The sequence below is a fragment of the Zonotrichia leucophrys genome, chromosome 14, assembly GCF_028769735.1.
Source record: "Zonotrichia leucophrys gambelii isolate GWCS_2022_RI chromosome 14, RI_Zleu_2.0, whole genome shotgun sequence".
In the NCBI taxonomy this organism is placed as follows: Eukaryota; Metazoa; Chordata; class Aves; order Passeriformes; family Passerellidae; genus Zonotrichia; species Zonotrichia leucophrys.
The window spans coordinates 3,637,533-3,652,064 of NC_088184.1; the positions used below are offsets into that span (position 1 = coordinate 3,637,533).

At 41.5% G+C, this 14,532-nt stretch overlaps 1 protein-coding gene across 14 annotated transcripts in view; it reads left to right on the plus strand.

Moving 5' to 3' along the window:
• The window catches only part of RBFOX1 (RNA binding fox-1 homolog 1), a 1,152,005-nt gene that overhangs the window by 269,721 nt on the left and 867,752 nt on the right, over positions 1 to 14,532 (plus strand). For 13 of the 14 annotated variants that reach the window (XM_064725897.1, XM_064725899.1, XM_064725900.1 and 10 more), the window contains one exon: positions 8,079 to 8,111. The exons of the other annotated variant lie outside the window; for it this stretch is intronic. In XM_064725897.1, coding sequence (XP_064581967.1) covers positions 8,079 to 8,111 — 33 coding nt within the window. The remainder of the gene's footprint in view (positions 1 to 8,078; positions 8,112 to 14,532) is intronic. 14 annotated transcript variants of the gene reach the window in all.

Genomic DNA, 14,532 nt, shown 5'->3' on the forward strand with positions numbered 1-14,532 from the left:
AAAATATAGTTGATTAGAACATCATAAACAGTGCATGATATCAAGGTACTTATATTAAAGCTGTCAAAAGAAATGGTATGGATTAGGAATTGAATGTAACTTACCACCAAAATAATGATAATGCACAGATTCCATCACTTAACCCCAGGGTAGTAACCATGGAGCAGGCATCCCTACTCATGGGAGAAACTCCACACATTTCCAGGAAAATGCATGGAAGATTTCTACTTTGTGAAAGTTTGTTGTGGCTTTTATGGTTGTAAGGTGGATGGCTGTCAGTCAGAAATCCAGCTTGCCTTGTCAGATGTCCCTTCAAACCAAGATGTTTATTGGCACTTGGGAGATGCCAGCCCAGTGCTAACCCCCTGGCACCAAAATAACTCCCTGTGAGACATCTTGTCCAGTTTGAGTTATGTGGAATAACTCAAATTTTTGTTATGCTTAACAAACAACAGATGAGATTTTATGAGCGGTAGGATGTCCTGCTACTCCTGTTGTTGGTGGCTGCTGGCATCACCTTCCTGTTGATGCCTAGGGATTTAGCTTCTATATTTCTCTGTACAGCTTTAGTGTATAGCTCTAAAACTCCATAGCCTGTCAGCTACTCTTCTCCTTTTTCATTCAGACAAAACAGTTTTTCTCTAGGCCTGAAACTCAAGGACACCTCATTCCGTCAGGCCTCAAAAAGTATAAACAAAAATGAGTTGTGGGGGAGCAAACTGGGGGTAAATGACTTCATTACCTGAAGCTGTAATTGGAGGATTAACCCCTGATGTGTAAATGGACCAAACTTAGAATTGTGTGAAAAACTTGTGCCCATCATCCATCCTGGGTGCAGCCTCTGGGAGGCTTTGACTGCCCAAGGTGTATCTATTGAAAATACCCACTTTTATTTTTGTCTAGCCTCTGTTCCAGGTGGCCCCTTCAGGGCATCAGCGTGACCTGGGCAGAGCTGGGAGTTGTCTCAGCTCTGGCAGTGCCAGCACCCAGCTCCTGTCCCCCAGCAGAGGCAATGAGACCCCAAGGGTGCAGGGTGTCCCCTGCCATGGCACTGCCTGTGCCCTGCTCAGCAGCCCAAACTCACTCCAGGGCTGGAATTGTGCAAAGTGAGCGCTGCCAGGGCACTGCTAATGCAGCTCCTGGGTGGAGTTCGTGCCCTGGAGCCTGACCTGGTGTTTGGGAGGCTGATGCTGTGTGAGTGCCTGGATGCTGCATGGTGCAGGGGGATGCAATTTTCGGGGCTAATGATGGTGCTGACCTGATGTCCTCACACAGCTGCTTTCTATTACTGCTGCTTAACTGGGCCAGGGCAGGCTCAGGGGACTGGCTCTCTGTAATGAGCTGCTGTGCAATTACAGCACTTACTGCAGGACACCAGGGCTAAATCTGCCTCGTTTTTGCTTCATCATCTATTTTTATATTATTCTGGCATAATGTGGGCATTCCGAAAAATGTGAGTTTATTGCTCCTGGGTGAAATGGATAGTGCTAATAGTGCTGCTGAGTGTGGTGAGGGAATTGTTTCATTGCTGCCTTTTTGCTCTGTCCTCTTGCCTTGGAAAATTATTGACACGTGAAAAAATACCATCAGAGATCTTTTTGTTTATATTTATATTCCAGTTTTTTTTCCCCCGTGCTAAATTAAGCAATTAATGTCATTTCTTACCAGAATCCATAGAAAATCTGTCATAGCTCAACAGTTTACTTCAAAGTGCTTTGTTTACCTTGAATTTCAGATTTAGTTTATTGCAGTTGCATTCTGGATCATGAATTTGTACCATCTAATAAGTGTGAAATCCCACTTTTGCTGACTTCTAGAAATTTCCAAGATTATCATAGGCAGCAGTGCATGAGGATATTTTGCTAAAGGTATGGATAAAGTAGGTTTAGGTTACTTTTAAGAGGACAGCAAACAAAGACCATACATTTTATTGCATACAAAACCTGTGTATTTTTTTGTGGCTAACTTATTGTGTATTGATGTTTTTTCTCATTACCTCATTATAAGAATAATGGAATTTATTACCAATATTAAAGAGGAGCCATTTGGCAAGTTCTGTGCAGATCAGGTTGCTTTGTAAAAGTGAGTTCCAATTTCAAAGAAAAAACCATGTTGTTCTCCAACTGTTTGGTACCAGGCACACAAATATACAGAATCTTTAATGAAAATCATTGTATAAGTTAGTTAGAACAAGTGTTTTAGGGATTGTTTTCCTTTTATTTATTTATTTTAGAGAGTTTATTTGGTTACACTACAGAATTTTTTAAAAAGATGATATTATGACTGAGATTTCATACATTAAGTGAACTATCCATGATAACTATTCCACTCTTTGCAGGCTGATTTATAGAGCAAATTTAAATTAAAGATCTTAAAAGGCCAATATTAATTGAGCATCACAAACACTACTAGGATGTAGTTAGGAGCAGATATATTTTTCATCAGCTGCTGAAGTCATTGCCTGTAGACTTACTGAGTTAACAGAAATTTAGAGTAACCTAATGCTGTTATCCATAGCAGTAAATAAACTGAGCAAAATTTAATTAAAGATACATATCTATGAAATATGAGTCTTGATTCCCCCTGTCCTCCCTTCAGCATATTCCATTCATGTATGCCTTTAATAGATTGGATTTTTTTGCTGGCCACTCATGTGTAACAGCCATAGGTTGTTGTGTTTAGCCTTGTGGGAGCCCCAGGGAGCTGATCCTGCAGGATATCCCTGGAATTTCTCACTTGTGCTCTCAGGAGCAAGTGCTGAAGGGCAGCATTTTACCTTCACAGCTTCTGTGGGGCCTAGGACTTTGCTTTAAAAAATTAAATCTTGGATTTAAAAATGTAGGCGTTCATTTTCACGTCCCAGGCAAAAATCCATCTGAGAGTTTTCCTTCCTGGAGAGTCGCAGTTTGGCTATCTTGTTTATATTGTGAAGAAAGGAGTTGCTATAAATAAACCTCTTAAATCCTTCACAGACAGTTTTAAAAAAACATCCAAGGTGTAAATCAAGAAAAATAGTTTTAGTTTAGAACTTCATTTGAGCATTAGTCAGAACACGGGTAAGAACACAAATGGAAAAGCCCAGCCTTGATGAGTTAACATTTTTGGGTCAAGTCCCACCTTCCTGCCCTCAGGACCTTTGGTGACCATTAAGGATTAGGTTTTTAAAGGGTCTTCTAGGGCTTCTTGGTAGGCTTAGGTAGGGGTGGGGATGTAAATGTTCATTTTGTTTCACTTTGCACAATTGCTTTTAGAAATCAAGGAGGGGGTGAATGAAAACTGATGAATTGGCTTTAGCAAGAAGGTGATCTCTCTTGCATGCATATTTTTCTATGCTTTTGATAGAGAGACTTAAATACATTTAAAGAACAATTTAGATTTATAGCTATATTTATCATGATTACTTCACTAAATTTGGCAAGACACATTAGAATTCCACGTTTCAAAGGCACAGTGCTTTAGGAAGTGAAATATTACAATATAGTTTGGCTTATTTTTCTAATTTTGTCAACACTAAAAGTGCCAGACAGTACGTTGCTGTAGGGGGATAGAATATAAGAAAATCAAGGTAGTGTAGAAAATAATCTCACCCCTAAGGAGCTGCAGCTGGGCCAATTATCAAGGATCAGGAGCAGGCCTGACTTTAACAGGCCACAGCTGTAAGCAATGAGAAGCAGATGCTATAAAAGAGTGGGGTGGGTGAGAAGGGAACTGGAGTCAGTGGCTGCTTTGAGAAAAAGTCAGTGCTCTGAGGAGCTGCCCATGAGAAACACCAAGAAGGTATGGAACTGTTGTGATAAGGAGACACCAGTGTGGAACCCCTGCAATAGAATGGCAACACATTGCAATATTCCTAAAGGCTTGTTGGTTGGTTTGGTTTTATCTTTTTTCTTTCTCCTGTTGCTCTGTTGTTGTTTATCACAGTGGAGCATGGAGGTCACATCATGGAGTCAGAGCTGTGGTTTGGCTGGAGCAGGGATCCTGGACAAGGGTGAAGTTAAGGAAATGTCTTTTTTAGAAAAAATAGGGACAGAAAAAGGGCTTCACACTGTGGTGGGTGAGATGGGACAGTTCAGTGAAATTATCACTCATCTTCAGGCACAGGATAGATGAGAATCCTGGTTTAGAGTATCTTCCTTACACTTTTTTCCTGCTATATTTTTTTTTTTTTGAGCTTTGACACATGGAATTTCTTGTACTTTTAATACAAAATTGATACTAAATGAGCTGTCCAGTCTCATGTTTGAGGAGCTGACTTAATTTAAGAGAGCTTCCTTTATTTTTTTTTTGGTGAGGTGTTGTCTTGAGATATGTAACAAATAACAGCCATTTTCTTCCTGGTTTAGAATGGCAAATATTGTCCTCTGCTCATTCTGGAGAGAGGAACTATGCATGGCACCTCAAGATAAGACCTCTCTATATGCTAAAAGCAGTAAACATAGTTTAAAAGACTCTTTTTGCAGGGTCATCACCATGTCTGTGTTTTTGTCAGTATTTGCAGGATTCTTCATGTAGAATGGGAAGTTCTGCATTGAGTACAAGTTGCAGGAATAGCAAAAAAGCCATTTTTGAAGGTGTTTTCTGTGTCATGTCTAGCTTGTAGCACAGGAAGAATGAATTGCATCTTGCTTGGGGAAGTGACATAAACCCAGGGTTTTGTTGTGTCACAGAGGGATTATGGTGAGAGAGACAAGGATCCCTCACCTGAGCCATGATTCCTCCTGCTGAAATTGCTGTGGTTTCAACCAGGAAGTCATACACAATTGTCTCAATTGGGCGAGGGATAAGGGGATGCAGGAAGGGAGAGAGAGGATTCAAAAATGGAATGACTCCCATCAATAGGAATCCTGGGGCAGAGCAGTGGATTATTGCAGAAGGGGATCTGTAAAGGGGAATGAGGTGAGCTGATGGTGCCACACCTTATTGAAATTGCTGTGGTTTCACTGAGGGCATCAAATGTCGTAGGGGGAGCAGCAGGAGAGGGAAAATGCTGATCCCTCATAGGAATCCTGGGGCAGAGCAGTGGATTATTGCAGAAGGGGATCTGCAGAGGGGAATGAGGTGAGCTGACGGTGCCACACCTTGTCTGCAGCCCAGCTCTCCTCTATGCCCACTCCCACCTTCTGCAATAATTTCCTTATCATGGACACATCACTCCAGGTGCTTCTGGCCTGGGGTGGGGGTGAATAAATTGTTTTTGTGTCTGGGGTGGCTTGGCTGCAGATCTTAGCTCTGCCTAAGGAGCTGGAGAGCTGGCAGTGCCTTCTCAGAGGATTTAATTGAGTGATCACACTGTGACACACAGACACTTCCTCAAAAGCCTCAGCAAAGGCTGGCTTGGAACTGCAGCTCTTTGTCATCCCCATTACACTGCTCCCATGTCTTCATTCACTGCTCCTCAAAGGTGACAGGGGATGCAGCTGCTGGGCTAGAAATTACAAGTTTCAGGAACAGGGGGGTAGGAGAGAGGGGGAGGAAGAAATCAGTCATACAGATGGAATGATAATTCACTGCGTTAAGACACATAAATAAAAATCACTGTTAAAACTTTTAGATAATTGTCAGGTCTTCACAGACTAACAATAGTCAGCCCATTAATTTAATGAGTGTTATTTGACCCATAATATTAAATGAATGTGTTTCACTGTTTATTAATTCAACATTAGCCTGAGGAATGCCATTATTTTAGGTAGAAACACTCCATCTCTGTCTCTGTTGGTGTAGTGGTGAGTGCACTATCAAAGATCACAATCCCTGTGGTGTGAGGATCATTCTGCAGAGTTCCCAGAATAACTCAGGGTCTGTTTGTGCCCCTGTGTCCAGCCTGGGTGCAGATGTTCTCTCAGCTGTGCTGCTGCAGATTTCAGCAGGAAAACTCTGCTGTGACAGCCTGGCACCCTGACCTGCTGAACCAGGTCCACAGAAAGCTCCTCTCTTTGCAGTGTCACTGTGTTATTTGTCATTTTGTTTGATAATTTTTCATTAGTATGCTCGGCCTAAGGATGTGCTAATGGAATTTGATAAAAATGTAAAGCTGGGAGGAATTGCTAACACAGAGTGTGTTACCCAGGAAGAGATGGATGGGCTTGCAGACTGAAATAAAAGTGAATTAATGTTAGTAATACTGAGGGAAAGGTCATGCTTCTAAGAACTAACTGGAATTCAGCTGCTGAGCAGGGATTTATCAGACAATAACTTGGAGAAGAAAGATAGGGACATAACATGTCCAGTGGTCCAGCTGACCACTGGGTGACTGTAAAGCACCAGGAAGGTACAAAAATATAAAAGAGAAATACAGTCTTTGGACACTTAAGGTGAATTATTAAAACAGAAGAGTAATTGCCTTGCAGGGCATTAGTGAGTCCTGGAGTAGTCACATTGTTCAGTTTTATTCACATTTCTTGCAAAGCTGATAGAGGGAGAAGATGGGCACCTTTGACAGAGGGTTTAGAGCAGGATTTATGGCAGCTTCAGGAATCTCCACTCCAAATTCTGCTGGTTTAAGACAGGTTTTTGGTATATCCTCTACAATATAGGCTTTTAGTCATTTGCCTCCAAGAAAGATGTAATTAAATTGATATAAGTGGAGTGTACTTCTATGAGTCTATCAGTAGAAAAGCCTTTTTGTGAGGGGATGCTACCAGAGTGACCTAAGGGAATGGATGGGATGGCTTTTTGTATGGTTTATTTTGGAAAAGAAAAATAACTGCTAACACCAAAAAATATTGATGAAGAGGAACAACAACAAAAAGGAGATAGGTTGTTTGTAAATAAATAGAATTTAAATAAGGTCAGTTCTGTTTGTGTGAGAGAAATTCTTGAACAGCTTCAAAAATCCCATTAGTGACAAAGATACACGTTTCAAATAGAGCTGAACCTGGGTTTGAATCAGGTTAAATTAAATAACTGTTTGTGATTGCAGGTGCCGTGTGGTGATGTGACAGGAGTTCATTTCCATTCCTAAATTCCTCTGGAATAAGTTTTTGATGAATCCGCAGATGTCTTCCATTGAACAGCAGCTCTGCACACAAATTGTCTCCTTGGCTGTGCAGGCTGAGCTCTGCTCAATAAAATCTGAGCTCTGCTCCACCTTCCCTGAGCCAGGGTCATGGCTGGGCACTCCTCCTGCTCCTGGGAGAGCTGGGGATGTCCTTTGGAAGGGATGATTAACACCAATATAAAGGAAGATCTATTCTCCTGGAGACAGAGTTATAGCTGGGTGTCAGTCTGGAATTTGTGAGGAGACTATTAAGGGCTTTTCAACCTAGTACAGTGGTGACAGTATTGGGACACAAAGTTCTAACAAAGATTTTTGTCTCACAACGTGGTTAAACAGCCTTCAGAGTCTAATATGAGCTTATTAACTTCGTGTCTGTTGTTTGACCTATGGCAGTGTGTATGTGTCTTAAAATGTTTCAGTCGCTTTAAATGATAAATTGTTTAAGTTGTTATAAATGATGAATTTCTCTCTATTGCTAGCAGTGGATTTTGTGCAGTTTTTCATAGCAGTTGACTTTGTAGCTCCCTGGTGTTGGACAGTGACCTGAGCTGAGCTCAGTGTAACCCTTGAGTGACAGAACTCAGTGATGTTTGGGCAGTTTTGGCTGCTGGAATTCAGCCCAGCAGACTCTCCCTAGTGAGAAGGATCTGGCCAAATTTCAAATTTATACCACTCCACATGGAACTTCAGGCCTTCAGTGTGTTGCTTCTACCACTGTGGAACTGAACTCTTACCAGAGAATATCCTGGGAATTGTGTCTGGCTTGGAAAGCTTATGGGTGCATTATGCTTGTCATCAACAAACTAAAAATTAGTAAAAATAGAAACATATATTCCCAGTTCTCTCTTGGTGTATTTCCTGGATTTTTACCCAATATTCCTGAATTTTGCTGTTTTAATTTATGCCTGGTTTTGCCTTCTGATGTGCATGAGAGGTGAATATCTCAGTGTGAAAGACAGTTCTCTTCAGTTCTGTTCCCTGAAGCCATCAGAACCAATTGATGTCAGTTACCTCAAAAGCCAATTAATCCCACTCCTGTTTTGTTGGATCAATACTAATGCATTTTTCCTGTAATTTTCAGGTTTTGACATCGCTGGATGCCAGCAAAGCTGAGGTAGGAAATTCTGTCTTATACTGGTGGAATATTAAATAGCTCTCTGTGCTTCTGATCGAGGGGCCAGCTTGCTTACAATCTTGGGGTGAAAGTTTAAGTTACTTCAGGATGGCATTTGTGCTGCTTCTAGTGCTTAATGAGCCAATCTTTGGAAATCTGGTCACGGTGTAACAATATTTAAGCTCATAAAGCCCTTCTAGGAAAGTTTTGCCATTGTGCATGTCTTTCTGAAGGTTTCCATGGCATCAAAACCACACAATTCAGAGGTTTGTTCTGTGTGTGTTTTATTTCCCACCCCCAGAAGGTGCAAGCTGACCTTGCCCTGTGCCCTTCCCTTTTTCTCCTTTGATATAAGTGGGGTGGAACTCTATGAGTAGAAAGAGCTTTTAGTGAGGGGATGTGACCAAAGGGGATGGATGGGATGGCTCATTTTGGATGGTTTATTTTGGCTCCTCAGCCAAGCAGGTTTGTACCTGCTGCAGAGGAGGTTCTGGGCTTGGCACATGTTCTGTCCATCTCCACATGAGCTGCTTTGCTCACTCTTCTTGTGCCATGAGCTGCTGGAGCATGGGAGAGCAGCTGGATTTTGTGCTGAGCTCTCATTGAGTTCTGGAGTGCCATCAGCAGTGTTGTGTGTTAGGTGCTTGACATTGCTGCAGGTTAGCTCGATCATTTTGGACTCTCGTTTATTTTGTCAGCTTTCCTCTTGATGTGTGAGTGTTTCTGAATGGTCTGGAGGTGTTCTTAGAGGTGAAAATATCCTGATTATTGGAGTATGTTTGGAGTAACTGACTGCTAAAGGGAAGTGGCAGTCCTCTGTGAGCACAAAGGTGCTCAAATGCATCTTCCTCTCCTTAACAAGTCACTGCACTTGTAATGACTGGCAGATATTTTAATTTGGTGCAGAGTGCCTGAGTCATTTATTTGTAGCATCAGTTGGAAGCTCAGAGTGTTCCTTGTGAAACCCTTCTCAGACTCACAGTAGGGAATTTGTGGTGTGCTCCAAAGCCAATGTTTAACTGTGACAAAATGTGTAGGTGACTCTAACTGCTGGATAAATTTTTAATATGAACCTTTGGTAAATTAAATTGCATTATTAAAGAGAATAGATAAACTGTGCTGGTTACTTCAAAGAACATGAGTTCACTTGCATACTGCAAAAGAATGAGATCATTCATTTTTATTTAGATTGAGACTGTAATATCAGCGTTCAATTTAGCTGGTCTGATTCAATTGCATACTTGGCTTGTCTCAGGGAGTTTCAGCAGTAGGATTTGTATCTGTTTTTTCACTGTTGTACTGTTCAAATGTTTGGTGCTGTTCTATCAAGAGCCTGCTAATAGTCATTTTCAGTTTCTTGTTTTGTAATGGGATTTTGGGGACTGAGATTTGTCACTGTGTGGGTACTGCTATTGACTCTGCTGCCTTCTATACAGTCTATTTTCTTATTTATTTGTCAAATGTTCTCATGTAGGTTTTTCTCTTGTGTGTGTAAAATTCTGGGAATATTGCAAATTTCTGCATTGGCCAGTTGAATTGCTTTGTTTGTTTGAACTCTGTTGATTCCAAAACCTTGAGTTAACGCATTTGGTTGTTTTTAAAGAGCTCACCAGCTGAGGTTTGTGCCCCAGCCTGTGGGGCTGCTGACTTTGTAGGCACAGATCTGTGTGTGAGAGGTTGTGGTTGGGTGCTGTTCCTCCCATTCATGGAAGGATTGCCAAAGTTCCCCAATACAGGGCAAATCCTAATTGGAGGTAGAGGGTAATTAAATATTTTCCTTAATGAGGGCATTAATATTGTTGGGAAATAGTCTGAGTTCAGTGGAGTAACTCACATAAAATAGCAAATAAAAAGATAACAGGCATGCAGAACTGGTTGATCGATTCCTTTGACATAATGGCAAGCTTTCCAAAATTTCTTCCTGAAGGCCACACGGGCACAGCACTACAGTTCTGGTGGGGTTTGAGTCCTCACATAACTGTGGGGGTGACAGGACACACAGGACATTTCCTCAGCTTTGAGAATTGTGGCCCTGTGTTTTGCCTGATTTGATCTGATTTTGCTTTACCTTTGTGTCTTGATGAAGAGTTCTGAGAAAGGTACAGCCCCAGATCCCCTTGTTCTGGCTTACCTTTGTGCCAGGTCTTGTCTCATTGGAGCTCTTCTTTTGTTTGCTGCTGGAGTGCTTGTGTGGAAGCTCTCTGCTCTGCTTTTGAATAAAAAAAGCACTTAGGTTTGTTTTCTAAAATCTTTTATCAGAGCCTCTACTCTGCTCTTGAACTGTTGATCTGAGTAGTCTTGAAATTTGTTTATTCCTTTTTCTTTGTTCTTAGGTGACACTGCTGTGTTCCTTTGCTAAATTTTGTATGAAGTCTGGATGAGGACTTAGTGTGTTTGTGCAGCTACTGAATCTTTCAGGAAGGTACAAACCCAGCTGGGCTTTTTCTAAATGCTGGTTGCCACATAGCACCACAGAGATGAGAACATCTAGAGGAAGCTGTCAAGTGATCCCAGGACCTTCCTTCCATCATTTAACACAAAGGGACAACAAATAGTGACAGAGTCAAAGCTGTAGGCAGCAAAGCCTTCCAAAAATAATTGCCAAATCTGCCCACAGTGTGTCTGTTAGGGTCATAGTCTTGTAAATATGCAAGCTGGAGGCATCTTAAAAACGAATAACTTATGCATAGGTAGTCAAACACAAAGATTTTATCACAGCTTACCCTGGTTTCTTGTTCAAACTCAGAATTTTTTTTTGTTCTTGTTCAAACCCAGATTAGCAGTTTCTGTCAATACAATTACAAAATGGGCTTGAGATCAGTCTCAAATACACCTGTACACTGTAGCAATTCCCATAACACACAATAAAATAAATTTTCATGTAATTTGAGGAGTACCTTTTTTCCATTCTGCTGACTTTATCTATTACAGGTATATGGCATCTAGTCCTTTTATTGTTTTTTGTATGTACATTTTTCCCCATGAAAGGATGTCTCATTTAGCAAACTATTTGACTTTCCAGAGTGTTCTTCCTTCTAATTAGCAGTGAGAATAAATGATCTTTATGTTAGGCAAAGCATAATTTCTTTTCCTTTTTTCTGAAGCAAATGGTGTTACCAAAATAGAACAGAGAAAGCTTGTTGTGATTCCTCTTTTCCTCTGCAATATTTGAATAAATGATACAGTGAAGTTCAAGGCCTTCTTGTGAGAAGTGAGAGGTCATGCCTGATTGAAATACAAGTTCAGCATAACTGTGTGTTAGCTCTCTGCCTGCTTTAATGGGAGGAATGTCAAGGCAGCCTATTTTTTTACTCTCATAAAGAAAAGGGTGCCAATATGTCTCAATAAAATGGAATCAAAATCAGCTCAAAGCCCAAGGAGGTTATTAAATCACAGTTTACAGGAAACCTCAGAATAATAAGGAGAATATGGCTCTAATGATAACAAAAGTGTGGCTGATTTATCCAGTGATCCAGCAGGTCCTTGATGACCAGGGAATGTCACTGTTAAGCCCCCCATGTCCCTGATGTGGCAGGAGCAGGTCAGGCTGGGGAGCAGCGTGCTCAGAAAAGGGCAGCACATGGATTCCCTTCTTCCACCCTCTGCTGCTCCCTGGGAGGGGTGGAGAGAGGAGAATCCTCTGACAGAACAGGCAATTTCATTGTTTTTGATTTGTAAAATGTGTATGAAAACCCCATCTGTGGGCAGGAAATGTGTTTGTGTGAGTGATGTGATGAACGTGCAAGGTGTCCATGGAAGATTTGGCCTGAAAGCCACCATGGGGTGGTGTGAGGGAGCTGGGGGTGCTCAGCCTGGAGAAAAGGAGACTCAGGGGTGACCTTATCACTGAAAGGTGCCTGTGCTCACCTGGGGCTGGGCTCTTTCACTGGGAACTGACAGAATCAGAGGACACAGCCTCAAGCTGCACCAAGGGTTGCAGGTTGGATTCATAGGTTGGTTAATATGAGTTGGATATTAGGAGGAAGTTTTTTACAGAAAGGATGATAAAGTTCTGGAATGGCTGCCCAGGGAGATGCTGGAGTCACCATCCCTGGGTGTGTTTAACAAAGCTTGGATGTGACACTGGGTGCCAGGGTTGAGTTGAGGTGCTGGGCTGGGTTGGATTTGATGATCCAACCCAACTAATTCTGTGATTCTGTGAAGGGTTTGTGCTGGCTGATATTATTGTCTGCTTGCCTTGCACTGCTCCTGGGGGCCCCCAGCCCATCAGGCTGTGCTGCACGCTCTGCCCAGTGTCTGACACACTCTGGAGGTGATGCAGAACAGGAGAAATGAAGGAATCTTGTGGTGAGGCAGCAGCAGAGCTGGGCTCTCACTGCCAGCAGGACCATACCTGCTTCTGCTGCCTGCTCCTGGTGCCAAGGTGAACTCATTCCTTTTGGAAAAGGAGTCAGTGAGGTGTGTGTGTGTGTAAACAGATAGCAGAGCCTGCTCAGGAAATATGCCTCTACCAATATTGTCCTACGGTGGCTGCTTTGATGCTCTGCAGTGTGCTCTGTTCCTGCTAGACTTATAATTCTTTCTGCTAGCTCATGAGGAATTTTTAAATCCTGTTGGCTGTCTGATTGATTTCTATGGGAAAACTATGATATCAGTGGGAACTTTATCTGGGGAGAGATGGATGCTTGGCTGGATGCTGTCAGGGTAAATTGCAGGTGCTGTATTAAAACCCCACAGCAGATAAAAACATGTCACTCAGCTCCCTCCCCTCCCTGCCCTACTTTATTCTCCCCAGCACACTTAACATGCAAGGACCTCGTGTGCCATCACTGCAGGGGATGTGTGTGCTCAGGACAGGAGACATTTCCATTTCTATTTTCAGGTTGTTTTTCAGGATGAGTGAGTGGATTACAGCTTCTCCCCGTTCTGGTGCATCAATACTTTGCATCAGCCACAGCTTTTGCTTGGAGCTGTGCATTGTTAATCTCACCCAGCTCTGTATTCCCTCTTCCCTCCAAGTGGATTGAGGCATGGAGTGATCAATCATGATGACTAATAAAGGATTGGCCATTAGTATTTCTTAAAGTTCCTATCTTTAGGATCCTTAGCAAGAAAATACTTGCTTTTAAAGAAAACTACATATCTATAGGAGTATAGCATAAAGCTTTCCTTATAGTCATAATTTGGAGTATTTTGAGGTGTTTGAAATCTCTGTAGTTTGTAGTTGGACTTCAGAATTTATCAAAAGGATGATTATTGCAGTAAGATTGTAATTTTTTGCTTGGTTTGTTGAAATCACTTTAGATTTGGCTAAATCAAGCTGTCACAAATTGTGTATAAATAGGTACCAGTATATAAATATATATATATGTGTACTGGTACCTATTTTTGTGTATATATATATATATGTACATATATATGTACCAGTTTTTATATATATAAATATATATATAAATAGGTATCTTTTTCTCAAAAAGATAACTGCAATGGTGCCATAATTCTGCATAATATATCTAAGAATATTTATAATTTCAAGTGCAAAATCAAGACTTATAAATGAAAAGCATTTTTAATTTTGAAGCTTTTAGAACTGAACCGTTGTAACTGTGCAGAAGTTGGGATTTTTGATGTTGTGCCTTCAGTTATTTGCACTAAAAAGTATTTTTCGATCATGCAAGCTGATTGAGGGTCTGAGCTCCCAGTGAAAGGTGTCTCTGGGTAACTCAGTGTCCCTTATAAATCCTGCTGAGCACCTTCTGTGTCTTCAGATCCCCAATAAAGCCTTGATTGGCAGTGATGGGAGCTCCCAGCTGGAGCAATTATCCTGACAAGTTAATATGGACACTGCAGACGTGGCAGGAAGGAAATTCATGGCACTGTGTGCCTGGAGGGTGACCCTGGCATGTGCCTGGGGTGCAGCCCCCCCTGAACACACCAAATACCTGCCTGCATCAGGATTTGATGGATTCCCCTCCAACTTTTATTACCAAAGGCAGAATCCTGACTTCCTTTTAAAATTTTGAGGTATAACTACATTAGCTACATAGAGATGTAAAAAGACTACACAAAATGGATGGAGAAGAATTGTACCAAGTTTTCATCCATTTTTAACTTGAGCATGAATTTCTAGGATTGTGCTCCTTCCCTCTGAAATCCTGTGCTGTAATTTTAAGCTGTGCAGTGTGAGAGACAGTCTTGCTGTAGCTGCTACTGTAAAACCTAATTTGCTGCATAAAATATGAGAGCTATAGTGAAATATGAGCCTGGAGAGCAACTCTTTTGATCTTGAGTAGTCAAAAGGTTGGCATGTATAATGGTATGAAAATAAATGATGTCAAAACTGTAGGATATAATTTATGGTTTGGGGACTACTTTACTCGTGGAAGCAGAAGCTTCTACCACTGAAAAGCAAGTAGTTCAACAAAAGATAATGAATGGAAATTACAAACTTTCACAAACC